General features: G+C 40.3%; 1 protein-coding gene across 5 annotated transcripts in view; it reads left to right on the top strand.

The window, feature by feature from the left end:
* The window catches only part of LOC132910596 (single-minded homolog 2), a 34,215-nt gene extending 10,335 nt beyond the window's left edge, over window positions 1-23,880 (top strand). For 3 of the 5 annotated variants that reach the window (XM_060966381.1, XM_060966380.1, XM_060966382.1), the window contains 8 exons: window positions 9,386-9,661; window positions 11,144-11,229; window positions 11,549-11,638; window positions 11,768-11,989; window positions 16,292-16,506; window positions 17,152-17,258; window positions 18,404-18,889; window positions 21,183-23,880. In XM_060966381.1, the coding sequence (XP_060822364.1) occupies window positions 9,386-9,661; window positions 11,144-11,229; window positions 11,549-11,638; window positions 11,768-11,989; window positions 16,292-16,506; window positions 17,152-17,258; window positions 18,404-18,889; window positions 21,183-21,898 (2,198 nt within the window). In that variant the 3' untranslated portion in view covers window positions 21,899-23,880. Of the gene's footprint in view, window positions 1-7,826; window positions 7,932-9,385; window positions 9,662-11,143; window positions 11,230-11,548; window positions 11,639-11,767; window positions 11,990-16,291; window positions 16,507-17,151; window positions 17,259-18,403; window positions 18,890-21,182 lie in introns of those variants that run through there. The other 2 variants (XM_060966384.1, XM_060966383.1) reach the window with 2 other exon arrangements.
* Window positions 23,881-27,586: the final 3,706 nt, after the last annotated feature.

Raw genomic sequence — 27,586 nt, 5'->3', positions numbered from 1 at the left:
AACGTCAGGACTGAAGTGACTTAGTTTAGGGCTGTTTAAGGGCGGGCTGTTCGCGGATGAAAAGCTTGGGGGCCTCGCCCATTCGAGACCGTCGGGGTGCGAGTCTCTCTCTCTTTCTCCGATGTAGTTCCATCGTTTCTACCCTCTCCATCTTCTCAACGAGGTACCAACTAACAACGCGAATGAGAGGGCGACTTCTCTACTAGCCAGCCTTTCTCCTCTCTATGTTCATCCCTCATTCTCCCGCGTCTTTTTCTCCGAAAGCACTCCGAGAACTATATCGTCGTTGCGACTAAGGTACGTACGCACACGATCTCGCGGAAACGTTTCGCTTCTGTGCACGCACACGTCGTTGTTCGCTGATTTACGCGGGTAGTTACGTACGAGGGAGGCTTTCTGACGCGCGCGACGTTTCCTCTTCGTCCCGAAGGGTTCTTAGATATTTCTTTTTTCCCTCGTCCACGAGGGAGCAGATTGTCGTTACTCTAATTGTTACTCGTACGTGTCATTGTCAGTCGGATAAAATATCCCCGTTTTGCTTCGCCCTACAATTAGCGATCCACGGGAACAATAGTCGAAACTTCAATCCGTTTCCGAATTCTTATCTGAAAGCGCGCTTTGTCGAAGCGCGCCATGTATTTCCGGGAGGACGACAGTTCCGAGAAAGTAGAACAAATTCGGCAGCCGTCTACAACTTCCATCCACCGCATGCGACATCTTAACGATACGATTGTTGCCTGGCACGAGTTTACAGGCCTATACACTTACCTCTCACGTTTCAGCATCGCGACTCTGGCGTCTAAACAAGGTGTCGAATTCGTGGGTGGCCGGTGCTGCTGATCCACCAGCCCATTTAACACTTTTAACCTCCTTAACCTCGGAATACTCCAAAATTCGTTCATCTTTTATTGGCTCATCCTGTCGCCAGTTAACTCCAAGCAGTATCGCCAATCACAACACTGTGGATCGCGCTTTCGCTTTCGTTTTGTGTACACACACGCATATAAAATGGCTACAAAACGTATTTGCACATGTCCTTACCCTCTAACGAGGTATTTTTTATCAGGTTCTATACTTTGCTTTTGCATCAAATTTTCCTAGACGCATAAAGGTACCACCGACCGATACGTGATTTCATATACCCGAAACTAATTAATTAGCACGTGGATGCTATAACGAATACGATAGTTCCGTACCTACCTTAGCTGCCTTTGTCTTCACACGCTGAAGATATCAGTTTGCGACAAAGAATTACCTACATGCATTGACACTGCATCGTCACTGCATTGGCATAGCGTTTGAGATAGCCAGCGAAAGAATCGCGCAAAAATTCCATAAGCGAGCGAAACTTGCCTTCGAATTGTTGGAAAAGAAAGAACAGAAGCGAACTGTGAATTCTCTGCTCCGTCGTTACCTAGCACGAATGCGACGAATGCACACGCTTCGTAGCGAGAAATTGGTAGCATGTTTCTTTTAAATAAACGCTCGACCAACGCAATGAGATCAGCCAGCTTGTCGCTCGGTGTGTATCAACGTTGGCTGAAAGACGTAGAGAAATCCGAGGTGCACGATTCGAGGAGTAAGCGTGGAACGGGGGAGGAAAGGTGTAAGATTACCGTCTTTATACGTTTCTCGACTGGCTGTTGTTTGTTGGGTTCACGAACAACATTGTAAGTAAATGGAGTAAGTAGCGGAGACCGTGGGGTTATGCTGGACGGGGCCACGTGTTGTACCGTCTACGTATCAAACGGTAGCTACGTAAGAACGCAGATATGTCAGCCAGCGAAGCGTAGACCGGTCCTCGTGATTCTACGTGGTCAGCAAAATGGAAGAGAAACATGGCTCGTAGCGCAATTTAAACGCGCCGCGGTTCCAAGTAGCGAAGACTCCACGTGGAAGGAGTTCATGCAACTCAAGCAGAAGGTACTTTGATCGTTAGAACACGTGTTGGTGCTTCCAGATAGGAAGAGAAAAGATATCGTCACAAAGAAATCGAATGGCTATTTAGTTTGCTTCAGTTAGAAACGTTAAGTTCGTGCGATTATAAGGAGTATTTAAAAAATTCTACCGTCGAAATATCATACGAAATATGATGCGAAAATATGTTGCATAGTTAAGTTACAAGGTTCGTGGATCGAGTTGTTTGGTTATCAGTAGATCGTCGATGTTCAAGCATCTACGAGAAGCGTAAACGTTCAGAAATATACCGGACGCATCTGACAGGTAGAAACGCATCTAGAAAATATCCAGAGTAAGATATTTATTACAACTCGACACATTTCTTTTAAATTTAAAATATAAATTCATATTTTTACGAACATGACTAAAGAAATACCATCGAGACTGTGTTTTACACAGTATGATAGATACTTTGGATATTTTGTATATTTTTACATGCCATGTACGTTCTTCGTTCCTTATTCATCCTTTAAGCGCGTAAATATTTCTTGCGAGCGTATAAACGTTCGCAGTCTATTTGTAAAATATATAAATCTATTTAGATTCAATTTTTCTAGTTGTATTTGCGATAATATAAAGTTACGTAAATATTCGCAGTTCCCTTTGTTGCATATTTGTGCGCGCATTCGCAGATTCATCGTCGTACAATGACCAAGCTACGAACTTTCTGACCGAATCGGTATAATCGAACGATATTCGCTAGATTCGCAACAATCTCGTTAATTCCGATATTTGACCAAAATGTCCGATAAGGTGTAGACGAGATAAACTGTGCAGCTTGTACGTCTTCGGAGCGATATCAGAGAGGAAACAGGCGTCGTTCGAGAACCGAGGATTAATATCGAGTGTACCCTATAGTTTTTGAGCAAATATGCAAGATCCGTGTGCGCGTGGGAATAGTGACAAAGATAATATTTGTTGAGATTTACACGCGTGCCGTGTCGACGTTATTTTCGTATCCGTAATACCGCCGTGTCTTCCATGATCGAGCACACACGAGCCGTGTGTGCAAGCGAGAAAATGGCACGGTTGTTCGCGCGCCGCAAATACTCGCTCTATGAAAGTGTCGGAATGCGTGCATCCCTCAATGAGAATAAATTGTCGATTATTCCGTCAATTCCCAGTTTACACCGATGGATGCGACAGAAACGTAACACCGGGTGTTCCCATCCGGTGAATGCGCATCCCACGCGTAAATTTTACGCGTTTTCTCTTGAACATTTTCTGAAATGTTTCGGTAAATACAACGACAAGCGAATATCAAATATTCCAAACGTTTCGTAGAAAATATTCGATGATAAAATTACACGGAACACTTTTAATACAGGCAGAAGATACAAATTTCGGATTCGGATATTTTCATCCGACGGAGGTATGTCCTTGGAGGATAAAATGGAATCTTTGAGACGTACGACTAAGGATAAAGTGGACTTGTCATATGGCGCCAAGAAGAATCACATTGGGGTGAAACGTGGCCAATTGTGTTCGTTCTTTTAATGGAATAGGTCCATACTCGCTATCGTTCGTATCGTACCTATGGTTAACGTAAATATCGTGCTTTATGCTCCAACACGCTGTATGCTAATATTTAATTTAAGCTACGATCGAGTTACATCATCGTACGGTCCTCCCAAACAGGGGAATGAAATTTAATCGCGACGAACTTGGCCTTTACGTTAATTTTTCTTATGCGTTAGCATAAATTCAATTTTGTTGTATAATTTTTTCTATTTTCATAACGATCGTAATTTCATCCGATATTAAAGAATTTTTATATAAAATACCGTATCCTTAATGGTTTCTCTTCTATTCTTATAATCGTGAATTAATAACGGCACACGAGTTAGAAGACAATTCAAATAACGTTGTTGTTTCGCCTCGGAGTATCAAGATCGTCAGGATACACGTAATGTAAGAATAAAACTCCGGGCACAACAACGTCGCTACGTGCAGCCGTCGATCAAGAACAAATTCGAATTTTCCGACTTTCCCCGACCCGTAAATAAACGGACGCGATCGCGAACAGTTCAATTATTCTTCGAATTATTGTTGAAGTCATTGTACGAGTTTCTAGCGAGCATTTTATCAAGTATTCATTGGCAATTCCACTTTGCGATTTTTACTCCGTACGAGCGACTCGGCGAGTATAGTTTGTATACTAAATTATTATTTTAGATATATTCGACGGTTTCAGCAACGAGCAATCTCGTCCATTAAACCTCACGATCAAACCTCCTATATACCAGTTGCCCACAAATTGAAGCGATGTTTTGTTATAATTATTTTCCATCCTCACACCTTACTTACTTTCGTCAATCGTTCATTTCGCATTTACTACACTTGGATCTTCGTCATAAAAGATATAAATTAGAAAAAACGAAGCTGGCACCCCGCTGGGGGTAGCCACCCACATGCTATATTTATTTTTATTTTATTTTTTTCCACCAATAAGATATAACACTTTACCAAATGTCCATAAGGACAAATTGTAAAAAACCAAAATAAAATAAAAAAAAAAAAAAAAATTTGGATCTTCGATCTTGAAATTTGCTCGGTGACAAAAAATGACAAAATATCTTCGGAAATGGAGTTCAAATTCGTCGCACCAACAAATCAAGTCCTGTCTACGACCTAGACCAACCACGTCGACCAGTCAACCTTATTTCGGACTGTTAAAATGCGCAAGCACACTCCCGGTCCGTTGTGTCGTGGGATCGGTGAATGGATTTTCTGTCGTGACCAAAGGGGGATGATGAATCGCGCATGTACCAGCCCCCTTGTCTTTTTGTCCAACACGAGAGCGTTCTTAGGACGTAGCAGAATGTACGGCGGGGGTGTAACAGTCAGGAAAAAGAGCGCAGGGGATGGTTATGCGTCGTATTCGACAACGAGAATGTAGGTGAGCCGATGTTAAGCCGTTGCGGAGTTGCAGGCTCGCGCACCCTCGAAAATGCATTGAGACGGTCACGAACGACAAGGATTGTGTTTCCTGTGCCCCCCGTTTGTATACGACTTTTCTACGCGTACCATCGTAATCGTTCAACGATGGTAATTCACGGTTTGACCTAGTATCGCACCGCTGGATACGCTGCAAAACGAAACCGAATCGATTTGTTGAGTTTACCAAGGGTTTGCTCAAAGGACCGAGGAATTCATTAATTCTAATGGTCGACCAAGTCGCATTGAGGTGTCACGATCCAGACATTCTTGTTTCCTCAGATCCTACGCAGTGATATTTCTTTGAAAATTCCAAATGATTCCTGATTTTGGGAAACGTTTGCTCGTAAAGACGTTTGGGAAGATAATAGACTTGTCACCGGATGAATCGGAGATTTTGGAATTCGTAAGTACGAGGGGAGAGAAAGATATTCAGATTTTCGAAACGTTCGAGAAAGCGGGATTTTTTTAAACGATATCGTGGATCGATCAAGGGAGAGAATATCGCTGCTGTCTTGTTTTGTCAGAGAGCGTTCGAAATTCGTTTGTTTAAAAACGACACGCGTTACGAAACGCGGAAGAAAATGCGTACGTGTGTTTGGTTTCGTTGCTTTAACGATGTCGCTTGTTCGTAAATATTTTACGAATTCCTCGTGCAAGTACGACTGATTTTAATCGACGCGACTGTTTCTTTCCTTATTGATATATAACGTGTTCAACGAATGACAACAGTTTAGAAATTTTCTAGCCACTTCACCGCAAATTGTAATCCATAAGTAGAAAAAGCTTTAAATTGAACACCGTCATTGAACAGGAATATTATTACATATATGTGTGTGTATTAAATATCATTATATACATTCAAACGTTATAAGTATATCACGTAGATATAACTTAGAAAAAACGAAGCTGGCACCCCCGCTGGGGGTAGCCACCCACATGCTATATTTATTTTTATTTTTTTTTTTCTCGCCAATAAGATATAACACTTTACCAAATGTCCTTTAGGACAAATTGTAAGAAAATCAAAATAAAAATAAAAAAAACGTAGATATATCACTAGACTATTGCGTACATCGATCCTGCACAACGAAAAATTTTTCTTGTCCTGTCCGGACAAAATTTTTGCTAACCACTTCATAAATATAAAAAATAGGATATCCAGAAAAATATTTTTCTCCGTAAAACGAACATCCCAAAGTCAGTTTATCCTTGAAAAAATCAATATTTATAAATCGATGACCTCGAATGACACGTTTTCCCGAATAATCCTGACCAAGCTAAGGTGCAGATACGAATTGCAACTAAGTGTAGCTAAGGTGTGCCGCGAGTATTCACTGGCACGACGGTTCGCAAATAGACTACCAGCCACCTTAGCTTCTTTGTTTCGAACCGTTATAGACTCGTCTTAGTCCTGGAAAGGTGCAAGGATGGCGATAGAAGGCGAAGAAGAAACACATGTTTCGTATTAAATGTTTTCTACCTGTCGACCCGAACCAAGGCGTAAAAGTATTTAACAGAGAATACCAAAGTAAGCTTGCGAGGGTAACTCCAAAAGACGAGAAACGTGCTCCCTAAGGTCGTGGACATTGTGTTCCGGTAACAGCAGGTTCTTTCTTTTATGCGGGACGTTTTAGCAACACATGTTTCCTATTTCGAAATGCACTTTGCTCTTGGCAAAAACGTGCATAGCAAGGTGATTATACAGCCCAGTCATAAAATGAGGTTCTAACCTGTCACAGTCTTCTCGGGGTTTTTGCCCCGGAAGAATTCGCATACGCGATGAGATCGTCGCGTCGCAAGCTTCGTCATCGGGCTGCGAACTCTTTCCGAATATCGTACCAGAAAATTCTATTCTCGCTATTGTTCGTTTCAACGCTGAGTCAACTGACAAACGATTCGTTCCTTTTATCCAACTATATTCTACATTTTATCGCAAAATTTCCATCGTTTTTATACAAAATGTTGCAACGCAGTTTGACGAAATTAGAAAGTATCTAGTGCAATAATCTCTCGTATAATTATCGTATAAAATACAGGTGGTTACACGTCGTTAAAAAAAGTAACAAACAGGTGATAAATTTTGTTCGCCAATCGGAACAGTAGTTCCAGCGATTACCTTTGTAATATTTCAATAGTTCAAACTTCGGCCAGTTTTTTCTCGAGATTCGTGAATAATTGTGGGTACAGTCGAGGCTAGCTACGGGTGTCTTGCAGTGGGAATTCCGACAATGGAACAGTACGGCCACCAGCAATCGTCTTTGCTTTCGATTTTGCCACCCGTCATCTCGATATATATTACGGTCCAGCACGGACCACTTGGGCTTTCTCTGCTGTTTTTCTCTCGTTCGCCCTTCCATTCTTTTCTCTTTTTCCTCTGTAGCTAGTCTACTCTCGTCTCGTTTCATCTTTCTATCTCGTTTCTCTCGCCTACAACGGAGAACCCAGACAGAGAAATTTTCACGTGCGTGTACAGAGGGGTCTTTCGGCTGACCCTGCTCCAAGGGTGGAGCTTAAAATAAGGGTGGTACCTCACGGCTTACCTACCCCATCGGGAAACAGCATTGGGGATGAGATGAAAGCGAAGGAACAGCGGTAGGAGGAGAGATATGCCGACGAAGGGAAAGAGAAAAAGACGAAACACGACACGAGGTTTCCACAACTTTGAACGCTAGTCGTAATTTCAGTGTAAAGGACGTCAGTTGTGGTGCGTGTCTTCCTTGTCGAGATTCATCCCATATGCATTTTCAAGGTCGTCATAGGAATCGAAATTTTCAAATTTCTGAATTTTTTTCTATTTTTGTTCCCGTTCAGGGGAAACTGCGTATTAATGAGTATTAATGATTATACATGTGTGTGTGTGTGTGTGTTTGCACGCGCGTATGCGATCGAAAGAAAATGTTGGAACAAATTCGATGATATAGCCGAGAGTTTCGTGAAAATCGTCCGAGTTGTCCAGGACACGTGGTCAACTCGATGTTACGACGAGCACGCGGAATCTTCCAAATGTCCAAGTGTCCCGAACGAATTCCTATGTAAGTGTAATGTCAGTAAACGTATTTGATCGAGTTGCGCGCGTTCAACGCGAACATAGAAGATGACGCCCACAGGCGAGTGTCAGGGTCGTCGTGTTATTTTAAAGAGCGATCCTTATAGCGGTAGTTGGAGACGGAAACAATCTCAGAAAGATATCGAAGTTTGTTCCAAAACATGTCAGTTTGAAAACTGTCGTCGATTTACTTTTTCTCGAAATAACTCTTTCAACGTCCGTTCGAGCTAGTTGGCGATCGTTGTGATCCTTTCGCGAGGACGTACAACGTGAAAAAAAAAAAAAAAAAAAGAATAGAATCTCAAATTGTTTCGATAATCAAATTATTTCCAGACATATCTACTCGTCGTTAATTTTTCAGTGCCTCGTAGCGTCGTACTTGCTAGTTCCAATTATTGTTCTTAAGCTCGGTCCATTCAGGCTCTTTAAACTTACACGTTCATGAACCTATTCGTTCCACAATCACGACAAAGAAGAAAACTTTACGATGTTCTTTGTACCTATAGGGAATGAATGTTTTTTAACCGTTGATTCTAAGAATACAGGGACAAGTACAACCGATTCATTTCTACGCTGTTATGCGTGTTAACTCCTCTGTGGTACTTCTAGGTACTACGTTAATACGTACCTCTAGTCTTCTCGAGTCTCCACATTCTTTATTTTCCTTTCTCTCCGTCGTTTTACGAGTGAAACTAATTAAAACCGAGAATATCTGAATTCGTTTCGTCGAGTTTTCTCGCTAGATACAAACGCTTTTACTTTACTACTAAACTACTTTTACATATTTGTTCGTCGTATTATTCTTTATAGGAATCTTTCTTACGAAATAATCACTGAGAAATAATCGAAGAACCAAGACTCTCTATGTAGAAGTAAATGCGAAAGAAAGACACGAGGCTGTATGCAGTGAAATTTTCCGTAGTCGGTGTATATTCTTATACACTTTACAGGGAAGATGTTGAGATCGAGTCGCGGAATTGGTGACTGAAACGACGGAGCAGGAAAAAAATGCATTATTCAAGCAAATTTCCATTCGTGAGAAGTCTCGGTAGATGGGTAGCTACGTCGTTAGATTGCTCTCTTGCCGGCGTTTTAATGACGGTTTGCTCCCTTTGCTTTCGGTTCTCATAACGAGCAGCTTCGGCGTCGTTATGGCATTCGGTGCTGTATCGTTGTTCGACGACGTCGATCGTGATATTAGCAACGTTACGTCCGTGAACTCTTTCCTACAGCATCGCCATTTCTTTTTCATTCCTGCATATTGTTTACCTACGTTACCTTTTCTTCTAATTTTGTGAACGTAAAACTCTTGGCTTAATGTTATCCTTCGTTTCTTTCCTTCCAAACGCTTACTTAAATTTCATATTTTATGCATTCTTACGCTTACTTAAATTTCCTATTTTATAATTGTAACGTTACCGTGATATTTTTCTGTTTCAGACAACAATTCTTCTTCAGATACTCTAGACCTCAGCTCGCACAATCACTATCCTCTAAACGGTAATTCTGTCCCTAGTACGTCCGGCCCGCAGGAAGTCGTAATGAAGGAGAAAAGCAAGAAAGCAGCGCGAATCCGCCGCGACAGGGAGAATCAAGAATTTCTGGAACTCGCAAAGCTATTGCCTGTACCGGCCGCCCTCACGGGCCAAATGGATAAGGCTAGTGTCATTCGATTGACGACTAGTTACTTGAAGATGCGAGCGTTGTTCCCAAACGGTACTACTCTAAAATATCATCCCATAAAACATAGCATTTCCAACTAGAAAACATAACTATGTAACTAGAATTTCAAACTGTTAATCCATTCAGGATCGAGCAATATTTCTTTACATCTCTTAAGATCTTAGAATTTAGGTGAAGAAGATCGCAACGAGAAAGATATTAAGCGACTCCTTGGAATTCCTTCTCTCACCTACAACGTTAAAGAGAAAGATCCCGTGATGTTAACTGATCGAAAAGAATCGCAAAAAAAATTGACCTTTAACGAGTTAATAAGTAGAAATCGAGAAAAATTCCGTTCGAGGATGCTTAACGGGGTTCGCTTCGAAAATAGTCGGAGAAACAAATCGATTGATAATTTGTCCGAGTGAGTGGTTACGCGGGGCTGATACTACGCGGCGAGTAATAAACTTCACTTAGCGGTAAACGGATTGGAACGATATTCTTTGTTAATTCAGCCACCGGACACTTACGCGCAAAGGGCAAATAGTATCGGATGAGATGGATGTGATTGCGCACTTAATGCATTGTTAGTCCCCGCTGCTTTGTAAGCAAAGCATGGGGGCTGTTATAGTGTTACAATGGCTTGCCCCGTCTCACCCCCTGTCCTCGCGTTCTTACGACATCGATGAATTGAATTTCAAGTGGCTGCATCCCTCTAGAATACGGTCGCGTCTTTATTCTTCGAAAAAATGAAAGGAAAGGGAGAAGGAAGAGAGAAAAAAAGAGACACGTCGCCCACTCTGTGACACTTCTAGGGTGCTCCTTTTTTCATTCGCGTGGAAAATTAGCCGGTGAACAGGTAAAAGGGCGTGAAATGCTTCCAAAAGGATAAATAAACTCGTTCTGTTTCGATCGTTCGTATCAAGAAATCGCCGCTCTCTGACGATAACGACTGTGTTTCGTCTAATCGTTACCGTGAAATTATTTAATCGTCAGCCAGTGAATTTTATCGATAATCGCTTACCTAAAAATTATTTCATCGAATAATTGCAACGAGATTGTCGACCAATCAGATAAATATCTGTGATATCATGTCGCAGCAGCGTGCCGCCGAGGTGGCAACGATCAAGCCATTTTCCCTGAAATTCCACGCGACTGCAGAAACCGCCCCTGCAGCTGCAATTGTGGCAGCGCGCGCGTGAACGTAATTAATGCGCAGACACGAAATACTTGGCTATAGGCTTGCTTACACATCGTGTATGAAACGTCGCTAGAAACATGTATATCGGGATGACGAGACCGACGCGTCTGTACGATGTGTGCCGCGTCCTTACGGACAAGACCTCTTTTCTTAGTTCTTAGATCGCAACGATTAAGTTTCAAAACAGTAACGAGCGAAAAAACCGAGCGTGAATTTCCCTTTATTCCCAAGCAATAGAAACACAGAAAGAAAACTTTCAACGACGTTTAAATGTCGCCGTCGTTTGGGAAAATTAATTCAACCGAAAGTTTGACGGTGGTGAAATGATTTTTCAGGGCTCGGAGAAGAATGGGGCGCTTCCCAGCCAGGCAACATATCCCTGCAAATCGCCCTCAAGGAGGTGACTAGTTATATTTTGCAAGTAAGCACTCATCGTTCTCTGTGTCGCGCCTTATAAATCGGTCTTACGTACGTTGTCAGACGTATAAACGTCAACGTTTAGCCTTTGGTAGTACCACAGACAGACACTTTGTTTTCTTGATTTTTATAATTTCGTCTCCTATCGAATTGAACGAGATAAGGGCGCGACCAGGAGTTGAAAGCTGTTCTGTTCGATACGAAAGAGATCAGGGCGTAACGAGGCGTTGAAATCTAACTTCTAAAGACCAGAATATTCTTCTCCTTTTTTCTCGTCTCTACGATCGTTGCATTACGTTTGAAAGAAGATTTCTTTATTTTAGGCTTTGGATGGTTTCGTGTTTGTGCTGGCGCCCGATGGAAAAATTATGTACATAAGCGAAACTGCTAGCGTGCATTTGGGAATGGCACAGGTCAGATATATACGTTTTATCTCCTTCTTATATCTATTTCGAATTATTCAATGCAAGTATTCTAAGCTTCTGCTAGGAAGATGAAAATTTCACGTGGAATCTCCTGACGTGAAGTGTTAATGAGTTCAGGTGGAATTAACGGGTAACAGTATCTTTGAGTACATCTACCAGAACGATCACGCTGAAATGTTATCAGTCCTAAACCTACCACAGAGCCCGGCGGATCTCGCTGGTTTCACTTTTCCGCCTGCAAACTCGAGAGGCGAAATCGAACTGGAACGCGTCTTTATCCTGAGAATGAAGTGCAATTTGGCGAAGAGATGTGCGGGGCTAGTCACGGAAGGATACAAGGTAACGTGATCAAAATTATGTAACAATTCTTCGATTCGCGTCTTTCCGACGTTCAGAAAATTCTCCATCTTTCACAAATTTTGTAAACCTAAAATAGTTAAATGAGAATTTTCAAAATTTTCTTCGCTTACACCGTTATAATCTTCAGACTAATTTGTATTTTCGTATGCATGTACCGGTCATCAACGATAATATAATTACAACGATACACGTATTTTAAAAAGATAGATTTTGCGTTAAAACTAGGAGAAATTTCCTGAAATAATTCGAGGGTTAACGATTATCTTGGAGACGAAAGTACGCGATTATCGGTTTATTGGGTTTCGTAAATCGCGCAATATTCGCGGCAAACAAACCGCGAGACAAGGCGGCGAGGAGAAGGCGTTCAACGATTAGCATAACGCCTAGGCTGCTTGCACAGGAAATCATAAAACGAATAAAAATTCAAATGCTAAATAAGAGATAAGAAGTGGCGAGCTAAGTAGGGACGGTATTGTCCTGGTCACGCGCCAGTCGAAAAGAAAACGGCCACCAGGTAGAAGGCTGCTTAAACTCGCTCGGCTGCATCCGTTTCTTCCGTGCAATAAAAACACTAGCTACGTGAACGTGTTTCATATATCCGGAATAATCGAAATTTACGAAGATCAATCTCTGTAGCCGTGGTTCCTTTGTGGAACAATTTTATTTCAGTCGATTCCATTTCGTTCTCGATTCGTTTCGATTTCAGCTTTCCAGATAATTTTTCTATATTTCGAACGTGTCTTTCCATCCGTTTGCTTTCGCTAGCGTGTTTTCTCTGATAGAAAAATCAGAAAATTGTTGACGTATTTACAAAATTTCTTTTATTTTATCAAGAATTAATTACGCGAATTAATAATTTCCAAGTGTCGTTTATAAGATTGTAAAATCGGCAGAATACAAATCTAAGTTGTCTACTAAATAATATCTTACGAGATTAAATATACGTGTCTCGTTTAGACATCACAGCTTCCATTAACACAGGCAGTCTTTTCGTCAGTCTACAAGAATCTTCTTTACGTGATTCGTGAATTAAGAAATTTAAGAAACACGACGACAACGAGTTCCTTACACGACAATGTAATTTTACTAGATTTAAGAATCATAAACATGGATTCTGTTAATGCAAATGAAGATCGATTTCAGCTTCCCAGATAATTTTTCTATATTTCGAACGTGTCTTTCCATCCGTTTGCTTTCGGTAGCGTGTTTTCTCTGATAGAAAAATCAGAAAATTGTTGACGTATTTACAAAATTTCTTTTATTTTATCAAGAATTAATTACGCGAATTAATAATTTCCAAGTGTCGTTTATAAGATTGTAAAATCGGTAGAATACAAATCTAAGTTGTCTACTAAATAATATCTTACGAGATTAAATATACGTGTCTCGTTTAGACATCACAGCTTCCATTAACACAGGTGGTCTTTTCGTCAGTCTACAAGAATCTTCTTTACGTGATTCGTGAATTAAGAAATTTAAGAAACACGACGACAACGAGTTCCTTACACGACAATGTAATTTTACTAGATTTAAGAATCATAAACATGGATTCTGTTAATGCAAATGAAGATCGATTTCAGCTTCCCAGATAATTTTTCTATATTTCGAACGTGTCTTTCCATCCGTTTGCTTTCGCTAGCGTGTTTTCTCTGATAGAAAAATCAGAAAATTGTTGACGTATTTACAAAATTTCTTTTATTTTATCAAGAATTAATTACGCGAATTAATAATTTCAAAGTGACGTTTATAAGATTGTAAAATCGGTAGAATACAAATCTAAGTTGTCTACTAAATAATATCTTACGAGATTAAATATACGTGTCTCGTTTAGACATCACAGCTTCCATTAACACAGGTAGTCGTTTCATCAGTCTACAAGAATCTTCTTTACGTGATTCGTGAATTAAAAAATTTAAGAAACACGACGACAACGAGTTCCTTACACGACAATGTAATTTTACTAGATTTAAGAATTATAAACATCGATTCTGTTAATGCAAATGAAGATCGATTTCAATCTATGTAAATAAAATCATTACAGGTCCATTAAGTTTATGATTAAATCACCCATTACCAAAGATAATCGATCGTCCTAATAATTTTACATGTATAATTATTTACCGTATTCTTTCAAATATTCTCAAATCTCGCTCAAGCTACCAATTATATTAAATCGAATATCTGAAATCTACTTTTCGAGACTGGGATCGATGTTCCGAACACGGCGCGCATCGTTATTCATGGATTACCCAAATTACTTTCATCGATCCGATTAAATCAGTCTCCCTGGTGCGGTCCAGATTTCGTCGACAATTGCTCGCCACGATTTACGATCGTTAATACCACAAACGATTTACCGAAAATCAGGATATCCACCCCAATACTTTCGCGGATGATCCACGTTGGTTTTACCAAATGTTTCGCATATGTTCAGGCGATAACCATCGTTTCACTTATCCTTTGTATGTAAAGGGTAAGCGTAGAGAAAGGGACCTGCAACGCTTTACACTTGCCGTAGCAAAGGAGACTGCCCTCGAAAAGGAAAATGTTTGGCAAATAGGTCGTTCAAGCCTGTAGCGCTATGATGACCGTAACTCTCGACGAAATCGCACACAGAAAAGACCCCAATAGGCGTTGAGCAAAGTCATGAATGCAACCCCTGTAAGCTGTTAAAGGCAGGTTGCCCGAAGGGGGTTACGTGGGACGAAGGTGGCTTTTTGTATGGCACTTAGGACACACAAAGACCAAATCTGTAGTTGGCTCGATTTTGCGTAGGTGCGAGTAGACGCTTCGTCCGATTTTCAGTGAATTAGATCGACGATTGCGCGAACGAGTCGAAGGGTCGCGATCTTCCGCCTTCACGAACGTCACACTTTTTCTTTTATAATGTTTAACTAGTCTTAAGAATTATTTCTATGTAGGTAAATTGTAGTAGAGAAGCAAAAAGAAAGAATATGTCACGCTGAAATAGTTGGAAAAAGAACAACTTCTTAGATCCGTGAATACAAGTTTCTCGAAGATAAGTGAAAATTTATGAAATTTCATAAACTATCATTTTTGGTGTATTTGATAGGGCTCAGGAATATACATCGTATAACATAATTTTTAAATAACCAAATTTGGAATTTTAAACGAAAAAAAATCACTTTAACAGCGAGGAATCATCTATTGTGCAAACGCGAATTAGAATTTCATTGATGTTAAATTTTATCGAATTAGATTTAATCGAACGAAAAGATTCCGGAAATGATGTTAGGAATATCATTATTCACATCGTCTCTGGAACTTATGGAATTTATTGGAAATTTTTTGGGGAATTTAATTTTTTTAAATCATTTGTTCATCGAGTATCAAACTGTTATGTTACTATATAAAGAAATTAAAGAGTTTGTCTTCTGAGACTCGATTTAGCGCAATTTATTACTGGATGATACTGTACCTATTAAAAATCGGTTCTTGAGCGCGTCACTCGAGCTCGTTTCCACAGACGGAATCGAGCGAGTCCGCACCCCGTTACGAATTATGTATTTCGTTTCTTGCCGGTTTCACCCTCGTGTTCCCGTACTCGCATGCTCGGGCCCGCGCCAATGCATCGCGAAATTGCATATGAGAGAAGCGAGAATGCAACGCGGGCATACGGAACAAGCCTATTTGCTTTACAAATCCGCCATCTACTCGAGACACGGGCGACGTTGAACGAGGCTTTTTTCCGTTTCATCGGCCATTTAATTAAGCAGGAATTGTTAATTTACCCCCGGAAGCGGCGTCGTTCCACGCGAAAATCCGCACTTCAACCCCCCCGATGAACTCGCTCGAGTGTCGCACTTACGTATAACATTGATGTATAACGTGCTGTATAACATTAAGAATAATCACGTGCACATGTGTAAATAACTCTAAGTCGTCCGTGTCGAGTGTATCGCCCTTAATTGCGATGTTTCGTTTGAATATTCTCCCTTTCCTACCTTTAAACTGTGGCCCTGCAGTTGATCAAAAGTTAATTACGAAATTCCTCCGCGAGAAGTTAATTAAATCCGGCCTAAGCAAGTTGGGTCAATTTTTAATTTCTCTGAAAAACTTTCCAACCTTTCATTTTAAAAACTAATTGTATAATTGAAGTGATATAAACGTCGGTAGGTGTAGCAAAATTTTTGCGCGTCTTTTCAATTTGAATCTCAGGAAAGACTAGAATCGAAGTAAAAGAAGAAGATCAAAGATCTTATCCGAACAGTGTTCTCGAACAATATTTCTCTACATAAATGAAATTATTACTTGTTATAGGTGATACATTGTTCCGGCTACCTAAGGTGTATCGTAGAAGGACCGGTAGGCTCGGAATACGAAGACGGTGCAGGTCGACACTGTATTCGAAAAGTCGGTCTACTTGCGGTGGGTCATTCTCTACCGGGACGTTGTCTGACAGAAGTGAAACTATATCAGAACATGTTCATGTTTCGTGCCTCGTTGGACTTGAAGTTGATCTTCGTCGACGCGAAGTAAGAAAGAAAGTCAATCGTGTCAGACATTATTTCGGTGAATCACTTTTATTTGTCTGGTGACTCGATCGAATTCGACCAGCGGGAGAAGAAAAAAAGGGGGGGGGGAGAAACTCGACGAAACAACGAGCCAGATTATTTCTGTCGCAGTAATTACGGTACGGTGTTAAGTTGCGTCGTCGATATTTCGACGCCGGGGGAGAGAAGGGTCCTGCTCGGCGGCCATTAAAATCAGTTTCGTGTTACCACGGTCTCGCTAGATATTTTTTCCCTTTCTTCCACTTTTTTTTATTCTTCCTATTTTTTTCTTCTTTTTTTTTTTTTATTCGCGTCAAATAAATATCCCGCGCAGACAAGGCTATATCATACACGTATACACGTTTCAGTCGCGTGTACACGTTGGGAAATGAACACGTGACGGAGTATAAATACGGGGTAGGGCGATGGAACGCGGGATGAAATTTTATATCGCGCCCGGAAAATCGATCTCCATGGATGACGACGGTTATGTAAACCTCGAATTCGACTGGACTTTGGCAAATCCCGGCAAAAATAAATATATTCCTCTCTGAAATATTTGTAGCCAAAGGAAGACGGTATAGCGGATATTGTAAGGTGTTTTCATCTTTCTGCTTGCTATTGCAGTGTATCGCAACTGACTGGCTATGATCCACCGGATCTGATCGAGAAGACGCTGTATCACTATGTGCATGGTTGCGACATGATGCAGCTGAGGCACGCTCATGGAACCTGTAAGTATCGCAAACAATTTCTATCGTTTCATTCTCTAATTTCATCTTCAAAGGCAATAACCTATTCTCGAATTGAAAGTAAACGCTGAAATTTTCAGACTATTTTTACACGTTTTGATATTCTTACTTGAAACGTAACTTGCCTTAGAACTTGCACCATATTAATATCTGTATCGGATGTTTCTACGAAATACGAGCAAATATTCCAAGTGCTGTAGAATTACTGTCGAAAACGTTATAGACAAAGATGTGAAAAACTGATACGATAGATATACTGTGACAACTGTAACTATGAAGGAAGCGAATAGTAAATAGGTGTCGATCGAAATAGGCCTTATTTCTCCTGACGCGTGTGTATTCGAAAGCGGTCTCAGAGGCGTCGGCGTGGTATCGGAGTGCTCGAAGAGGCTCTCGCAAGGCCAAAAGCAGCTGACGCTGCTTAACTCGGCGACGCCCTCGCTGACGAAATATCCTTTGATCTTTCTTAGCTCCCATCCTCCGCGAGTCGACTTTTCAGACGAAGCATCGGAGTATAACAGCATTTCCCTTTTTTCTCCTCCTCTTTCTTTGTCCCGTCTTGTGTCGCGCGCCAACACGTTAAAGTCTAAGTATATGCATACGTATTACATACACGGTGTACATTATTGATTGAACAATGCTGCTATGGCGCTATGAACAGAGTAGAAAAGAGAGGCTGGCCTGATGTGTATACGTGTCTAGATGTCTATGTGTGTTCGTGCGCGCGTGTGTGTATGTATTTGTGTGTGCGTGAACGTCAGCGCGAGGGTGAACGAGAAGGAAGAGAGGGGATAGAGGGGGCAAAGGGTGGTAGAAGAGGGCAAGAGAGGAGGAGGCTGTTACTGCTATCACTGTTTGAACAGACTCGCAGTTTCACGAGCGCAACTCGAAGGGAGCCTGACATAATGCCACTAATGTCTGCGCCTGCGGATTGTACGATCGACGTTACGCTCGAAAATTTCCTTTCATCGATTCACGAAACAGCCTTTTTTAAAATATTCGACTATAAAAATGATTTCCTTCTGTTGAATCGTCGGTCGACCAAGAAACATAATTGTAGATAGCAGAGTGATTCTCGAGATAACGATAAATCCAACGTGTTTTATTCTCCTTCTTTCTGTTCACAGTACTGTACAAGGGCCAAGTGATAACCAAGTACTACAGGTTTCTGACGAAATCAGGAGGATGGGTCTGGATGCAGTCGTACGTCACGATAGTGCACAATTCCCGAAGTTCCCGACCTCATTGTATCGTGTCGGTCAACTACGTGTTGACGAAACCAGAGAACACGGACTTGTTGTTGAATTGCGAGCAAAAGTCCTACTGCTCCAACTCGAGCAATCCTCCCAACACCCCTCTGTCGACACAGACCACCAGCGGGAGCATCAACGAGCTGGACAATCACAGCCCCCGTTCACCAGCGTATCGAACCAGATCAAAGGAATCGCCTGATAACGATTACGCAAACGGTGCCACTTATCCTAGACCCGAGTACGTTGACCTGACGAATCACAATCATTATCTGTCACCGTCTTATCAGCCGCAAAACGTAAACAGCAGCTCTCACGAAGACAATCTAAAATACAATTCCGACTGGTTTTACCAATATGGAGGTAAGGATGCTTCGAAGCAAAACTTTTAGATACATGTAAAGCTTTACGATCTAACTTCGTTGTTATTGTCGTTATCATTACGTTCACGGAATGTAGTTTGTTAGAATATGAGAAGCATTTGTCTCGAGAGAATAGAAAGTAAACTATGTCTGTAGGTGTATCTGACGATGAAGCTGAAGTACAGGAACAGTCGATTTCTTCGCAATGAAGATTAACCTTTGTAACAAACCCACTTAAACAATTTTCTTGGCTATAAAGAGCGCGAGCTCCTGCTTAAAAAGGAGACAGGATCTAATAGAAAGTAGAGGTATTCACAATTCGAATTTTGTTACAATTTCGGGGCTATTTACAATAAGCATCTTACGAGTAAAAAGTAAATCGACTATTAACGTCGACGTTCGAGCGTCACAAGGTTTAAACGGTTTAAGATCAGAGAATAGTCATCAGGGGACTTTGGGCAACCTAAAACGCGAGCAGTTAAGCGTAGGAATCTATGTCGTATGTTGTATCTATGATGTTCTATTCTCTTGACGAGATAACAATGGTAAGGCGGCCAGATGATAAAGCAGTCGAAATGAGGTCTGACCAGAACACCGCGTGACAGTCTAAAAGCGTTGGCTTTCTTAAAGAACGTTGACGCTCTGTATACAAAAGACGCGATTCAGAACTATACTTTTCGATATTATAAGCATTCTCCCCTTCGTGGATGGGACAGATTAGACGAATTTTCCATTTATGAGAGAATACTCCAGAGCAAACAGACTTGTTAAGGATGATGCATAATATTCTGGACGATATGAATATACAAGATCTAACAAACATAGGAGAGTATACCATCATTTCCAGGTTCAGAGTTTACATTCAGTTCATCCGTACTAAAATTAGATCCACATTTTAAGTTAAAATTTGACGAAATCCGAGTCTTCGGATTGTTAAGGGAAGAGAAAATATTACCACGAAAGTTAAGTAAAAAGTCTAATTGAAATCAACCGATGAAATTAAACTGTTTACATAACGAAAAAGCTTATCTGTGTACCGAAAAAAGAGGGAAGTATGTGTACACAAGATCACTAACCGAATCACTATACCAAGAGATGCTTGATGAATTGTAATCGCCAATTAGAAATAGGTAAATGCACGACGAAAAGGAAAAGAATCTTCAAGCGATCTAGCGTGCTCTGAATATAAATTCAAGTCACTGGCTGCAGCAAAAATACCGAACACTTAGGCAACAAAAATGGTTCTAACGCAACATCGGATCTCTACAAAAAATCTTCTTGATACTTAAAGAAGACACCTAACTAACTAAAGAAGACACTTAACTAAACAATGACTCATAAACAGCTATCAACGTATGATCCATGCGAAAATCGCTTGTAGTCGAGTTTCCGTCGAATCTATGGATATTATAATTGCGTAAGTCAAACTCTGAGTTAGCAAGACCTTCGCATAATCAAGCTTCAGCAAGTACAGTTATCATATATGGCTCTGACAAAGAAAGAATAGTCAGCCTCAATGTGTTAAGTTTAGATCTTAAACTTTTACTTGAAACGCTGGGAATTTCCGACTTTATTTAAGATTTGCCATCGGCAATAATGTTCAAGATCATTCTCTCCTGAATCTCAGGCAGATAAAATGCTTTCTAACTTCTACCTGAAGATTTCACGAAAACCGTTCAGGAGCTGAACGTTGCTGGGATCCAGCAAGAGAGAGAGAGAGAGAGAGAGAGAGAGATCTGGATGAATTTTAATTGACAGGCGATTTGCGATTTAAAAGTTGATCATCGTGCTGCCGATGACTAGTCCTGGCAACTATAATGAGAGGCACTGCAACAAAAAATACAAGACACTGAATTAACAACTCTTGTAATACATCCCTTACAAATGTTCATAGTATCCAAGCGTATCTAAAATGCAGTAATATATATATAATAATTAGATGTAAGTAAAGAAACATAGTAACAGAAAAATATCGCAGACGGTAGAACGGTCGATCGACGCTATACCGGCTCGATTCGAAAGACAATACAAAAATACGACTGACAGTTTCGGTGAATGATCGAAAACTTGTTGTATATATATATAATTAAAATATAGATCTCCGTTTGTATGAATTCGATTTATTTGAAAGAAATTTTAATTAGTGGCTGGTTGAACGAACTATATATCCTAATACATCAACTCCGATTACATGTCCGCAATTATAAACAATTTGTCCCCGACAAATTCATATAAACGGAATTCTACTACGAGGTATTGAATTTCAAATGAAAAGCGAAAAATTTTTCTTTCAGATATGCATCAAGACCCACTAGCGTCGGTATCGCAGCAACAAGAAGCGCAACATCCTCACCCTATGCATCACGCAAACTCCCCATCGAACTTGCAGCAACACAGTCCCCAAAATGCTCAACAGAAACACCAACACTCCCCTCATCTGCTAGATCATTCGACGCCTCCATCAAACCTGCCACAACCGCAGCCACAACCACAGACACAAGCTCAACAGCAGCAAGCACCACCGCAGCAGCAACAACAACACAGTCCTCAAAGCCAACAGAACAGACCTTACTCCACCTCGTCGAGTTCCTGTTGCAGCACAGACGCCATGGATACTCATTTACCGAATGCTCTGAGCGTATACTCCGTACCGCACAATTATCATCCTTACTATCATCACTACATGCCTGACTCGGCGCCATCTAATTTAAACGAAGTCGGTGGCGTGATCATGCACCCTAATTGCAGTGTCAACAACGAGGCTCACAATGCAACCGCAAGTACCAGTGCTTCCAGCAACGTTCAACATTACGAATCTTCGTACCAACCCCATTTGAGTCACTACAATACTAATAATAATCCCGCGAAGCATTCCTATCATCATCAAGAAGCAACGCCAGCCAGTTACACCAGTGTGATCGTAGACTCGCAGCAATACAGTCCAAGCTCAGTGCAAGACCTGATCCACTATCAACATCATTACGAAGCACATCATCAGTTCGTTCACTGACACGAACTAGACGCGGCTTGCGCATAGCACGTCGATACCAACTGTAACAACGAGTCGTGCTATTGTGATACGTCCTCCGGTGGGACGAACAACGATTTCCTGCAAGAACGCTCGAATATCGATAATTCCAGGATAATGGTGAACGATGAACGCGAACAGGTTGTTCAATGGAAGGCTAAGATTTGGTGCGTTCGACCATCGGAAATATGGAAGATTATTTCGGGCGGAGGATACAGTGAGAAATCGTGAACTCCAAGTGAAATCATAATGTCGAGTGAATCACGAGGAAATATATGGTAGAAATATTGGAAATATTCAAAATGTCGCTGAATATACTGCCGAGTTTACATAAGACTCTAACGAGAATAGCTGTACAGCTGATATATTTAAGAAGATGGTAATCGTTTAAGGATTTGCGATTCCGAAGGTTTACTATATCGTATTGTAGCATATTGAGTGACGATCTGTTGTGAAATTCGCTGGTCATTAGGTCTGTTATACTTTATTCACATATCACTTAAGCTTCTTGCTTGAAGAATATGCACCTTGTGGCAATTACGTTGAACAATTGCTTCGAGATTAATATAAATTAAGCTTCGGATATTCTGTAGCGGGTGATTACGTTCACGTGGCAAATGCGATTTTCGTTTTATAAGAATCGTAAAAACGCCTCTTAACATATCCACCTCTTTCTCTTTCACTCCTTAAGCGTTTATTTATACGTAAATCTATTTAATCGTTTGATCGCTAATGACGTTCGTCAACGTTAACTAAGATAACGATTTCGATCGTGTGTTTAATCAAGATTTTAATTCAGATGCTAACGAGATTTTTGATCGATTTATCGTAGAAAAATCAGAATCAACTCGAACCGGCCAAATTCGAGGTAACATTAACGGGCGAAAAAATTCAATCGAAACGGACATTAAAATAACAGAAAAAGAAAAGAATTTCTGCGAATTACACGCTGGACGTGAACAGCTAAAATTCTTCTGAAACTCGAGATGCCTGAGATGGAAAATAACGCGATCGCGTCTATGGACGAGTGATTTTATACGATTTAATTACACGAAATTTTCTGTAAAAGTACTAACCCTAGCATTTATTCGCCAATAAGAAATTACAAGCGTGTAACTGTACATAAGGTGAAAGATAAATCGGAGGAGATCCGAGTAGCGCGAGATACATACTTAATTTGTAGACATGTACATTACATAGTCGTTGATAGCTGGTCGAAACTCTTATATATAAATACAGTAGATATTTCTTAGATAGACCCGAAGACTGACCGGTGTTTGTACCAACCGACCAAAGAAACACACCCTCCTTCTTATTAGAAGAGAAAACAAAGGTACAAATATCACCGTTGTTATATCTTAATCCGCATTTATTTAAATATCGCGCGCATCTCCAAACCCCAATAATTAATAAATATGACCATAGAGTATTCTGGCGATCCCAGTTACATCTTAATCATCGAAGTATTTTATTATCGAACTTCCATACTATAGTAACCTTAGGAGTTCCTCGTGACTGTCACGTTAGCACCACGAGGCTAAATCACATGTATAATACACGTGTACACATTGCCAATTGCGAACTACTATTATTTATAATCGATGTAAATTAAAGAATCGAAGGTACTGTTTGGTAGTTGGGGTGATGATCACCGTGTTGTACGATACGTTACTATTGTAACCGTTGTAAATATTGTAAAAGTGATAGCGCGCGCGCTGCATACCTATTGCGAGAAAAATATAATCGATATTTTCCTCTGATAATCTATCTTATTGCTGTTCTTTTTATCTTATTTTCTTTTCGTACATAGATCCTCCTCTCTCAATCAATATATTTGTATTTAAATCTGCGTTTAAATCTATTTCAACGAATAAAAACTTCAAGTTTTGTTCTCTCTCGTCACGATTGGAATTATTGTATCTTGAAAGTAACGAGCAATTGAAATAAATCAATAAATGAACCGAGCTATTCTTGAAGCGAATTATTCGATCGATAAATGTTAGAACATAAAAGATATAACTTAGAAAAAACGAAGCTGGCACCCCGCTGGGGGTAGCCACCCATATGTTATATTTATTTTTATTTTATTTTTTTTTTCACCAATAAGATATAACACTTTACCAAATGTCCATAAGGACAAATTGTAAAAAATCAAAATAAAATAAAAAAAAAAAATGTTAGAAAGATAATAGAAATGTTCCTGTTTTTTCTTTTTTTTTAATTGATTAAAGAAACTTTATCGAATGCGTTGAATAAATTCTTTACACGAAACTATTGAAATAAATCATCGTTTTTCGGATAATTTGACATTTTATTTATGACGAAGTTTCTCTTTAACTGTGGGGATTTCCCATGACGTTCAATCCTGTTTCCTATAGGTACCTGCGAAAGGTACATAACATTTTCCCTTTTCTCAAAATTGTTTTCACTGAATTTGTAGAAATTATTAAGTCGAAACATACGGACACCATATACCATGAAATATCCTAAACAAATGATTCGCATTCATTTTGGGTTCAAGATTATAATTCTTCTTCTTCCACTTATAAATCGCTGATGAAAGACATTTTCTAATGTTTAGAAAAAGAGACTATTTATTCCTAACAAAATCAATGACAATTTTCAAAATACAAAAATATAACACTATAAAATTACTAAAAAAACAAATAAAGACGCTATTAAGAGAGAGTGACGAAAGCTAATATTAAATTATAAAATCTGCGACAATAAAAATGTGAAACTATAAAAGAAAGTCTTTAAAAAGATGTACGAAGAACGTTGCGAGAATTTTTTAACCAAAGTTAAATATTTTATAATTTTATACAATTTTTTATAAAATCATACAATTTATATCATCGAGGAAAACTCAGCATTCTGAAGAGATCGTTGATTATCCCACGACAAAGGCGAAGGATCGGCTGGCAGCATCCGTTCCCGGATCCCCCCGAATGAAATAGAAGAAAACAACGATCCTGTTTTTCTCTGGCGTTCGCCCGATTGTCACTACACCGGCACGAACAATAAATTAATTGTACCATACGTACGATTCTTGGGTTAGCTTTCGGTGGTCGCGTGCTTGCCTGCATGGGGTCGATCATGAAGGGAGCCACGTGCCTCTTTATAATCGCCGTCAGTCTCGGCTTCGCTATTAAAGTCTAAAAAGACAGGTTTCACGGGAGGAGTCACTAATTTTTCTATTCGAGAACAGAATCACACTGTGTTCGTGCGATTCGAAAGTCGACTTGGCACTGTGAGAACTGGAGAAATTAAGAAATCTCTTTTGAAGCGTATTCGAAACTTCAATTGTGTAAGGACCGTGGATATAACAAATTTCAAGCAAAATATTGAGAAATTTATCCTCGCACGAAGGAAGCATCGACAAATTAAACAACTAATCAACTAAAAATATTACGTTCCTAATAAAATTATAATTAACTTGGAAGAATCCTACGAAGAAACCTCACAGTGTCAATTTATGCAACTTTCGACAACTCTAAATCTACACTGCCCAACAAAACATATTGGAACATCTGTTCATACTTGATACAAATTGAATACTTTTCTGTATTCTTAAATACTAATTATTTTGTTATATACGTATCAATCGAAACGTAACGTTCATTGCACGTTACATAGATCGTAGATCCAAAAAGAACAGGGTTAACCAAAGTAAAACTTGTTAGTGTTTTCCAATGAATGTAACGGGTAGATATCGTGATACTCATAAACACCGACGTATCTCGTAACCAAGCGATTGCTTCCCAGATATCAATCAACAACCTGCACGTCATCGTACGTTACACGAAATCCACCCTTCCGTGAAAATGATCGTATCGGGTGTTCGAGCAGGTCAGGTGAGCGATCGGTGGCATTTACACGATTCTGGTTCGACATGCGTGGACAGGTCCATGAATATACATCAGTCGTGAGATTGGTGTAACAAGGACGCAATGGTTAAGGGTGTTCGCGTTTACAAGGGCCGCTATTATCGAACGTGTGCGATTGGAACGACGATCGCACCGAAGGAGGGCGAGCCGCGTGCGCCTCGTTAAATTCTTCGGCCAGCGAATCTGACGCAGTCACGATCCTGTGAAATTGCGCGATCACCCGTCGCGGACGCGACCCATTCCCGACGGCGACGTCCCGACGCTGACCGCGATTGAGCCGACGATCAGAGGAAGGAAGGTCGAAGGCGCCTTAATTTGACGAGAATCGAGAGACGCGTGATCGACATCGGCTACATGATCGTGAAAATCGGAATTTCTTGTTCGACGTGTCGGAAACGTTTGAAACGTAACAATGAATAAAATGATGGTAATTTAAGTTGATCGATCAAATTTTTGTACGACTATCTCGAACGAAGGGAGCGGTTTTTTGTAGCTAATCGTTTTTGGAAAGATAGAAAAATTAATGAATCTACCTGAGGTAATTTGTAGGATTTTTTAAATAGGTGACATACGATGCGAAGAATATTCGTTTTATTCTTTTCTTTTTTTTTTTTTTTTTTTTTTTATGTAGTTCAAGGTCAAAATACCTGACAAGATGGTAGGATAAGAAGATTACGTATTTAATTGGACAGAGAATAAAAATCTAGGTCCGTGCGAAGCAAATGGAAACTGAAAATTCAATAATCGATTATACAGACATTGAAAACAGATTTCGAACGGATTACGTTTTCGACGACGCGTGCAACGAGTCTTGTTATGTTTCGCTGGAAAACGAAAGAAAATATTGCACGTGGCGATCGAATGCTCGAAGAATAACATATGTCTCGTGACATGGTTTACGAGCGACAGGACGAAACTGACCGTAATCCAGTCCGATTAGGAGCATAAACGCGGATTCACGGGGTGCGGTTAAACTAAACACTCGACAAGTTGCGTGTTCCGGTGAAAGCACTTATATAGGTATATCCAAATACAGAGGGTGTGATATTCCCTTATTATTAAGGGGGAGACCTTTAGCAGCATACTCCGCTATAATCTTTATTTCAATCTCCACCCTAAACAACGACCATAAAGTTATACTTTGATTCGAGAAATTATTTCCAGAATAAATTCTACATCGATTTAACTCTGCGAAAAGCTGCATACTACGTTATTATAGATCCCTCTAGAAACGAAACTATAATCTAAATTACGTTATAGCGGCCATTATGGAATCCGATAAATTCTCGACGATATCTTAGGGCAAACTCGCGGAGTGAAATATTTCCGAAAGTATGGTAGCTGATCTCCGTGGTAGTATGCCACCGATTAAGGATAGTTTCCATGCACGCAGTGTCGACAGGAGATGCGTGTAACGCATACAAGGAAAAACGGACCATGTGCGCGCCTTGTAAATCTGGCATGTAGGTAAGACCAGATGGCGCTTTCGCGGATACTCGTATACATATAGAAGCACGCAGTATACGCGCGAAACACACGCACACATAGATAGATAGCAGAGCGTACGTACACGGGGGCGGTTGGGCCTGTGCGCAATCAAGGCGAAGGGGTGCTTTAGCAGAATCGCCCCACGGTTACCAAGGCGACGGCACGTAACGCCGCCCACAACCCTCAGGCTGTCTTGTCCGATGTGTTTGCTCGATGATTTTATACCAATTACGGCCTATCCCCATGCTATTGCCTACTCCCCGTAGCATCGTCTGTATCCCAACCTACATCCTCA

This window comes from Bombus pascuorum, chromosome 9, assembly GCF_905332965.1.
Source record: "Bombus pascuorum chromosome 9, iyBomPasc1.1, whole genome shotgun sequence".
In the NCBI taxonomy this organism is placed as follows: domain Eukaryota; kingdom Metazoa; phylum Arthropoda; class Insecta; order Hymenoptera; family Apidae; genus Bombus; species Bombus pascuorum.
Note: the sequence above shows the minus strand (reverse complement) of the source record. Positions and strands in the feature narration are given on the sequence as shown.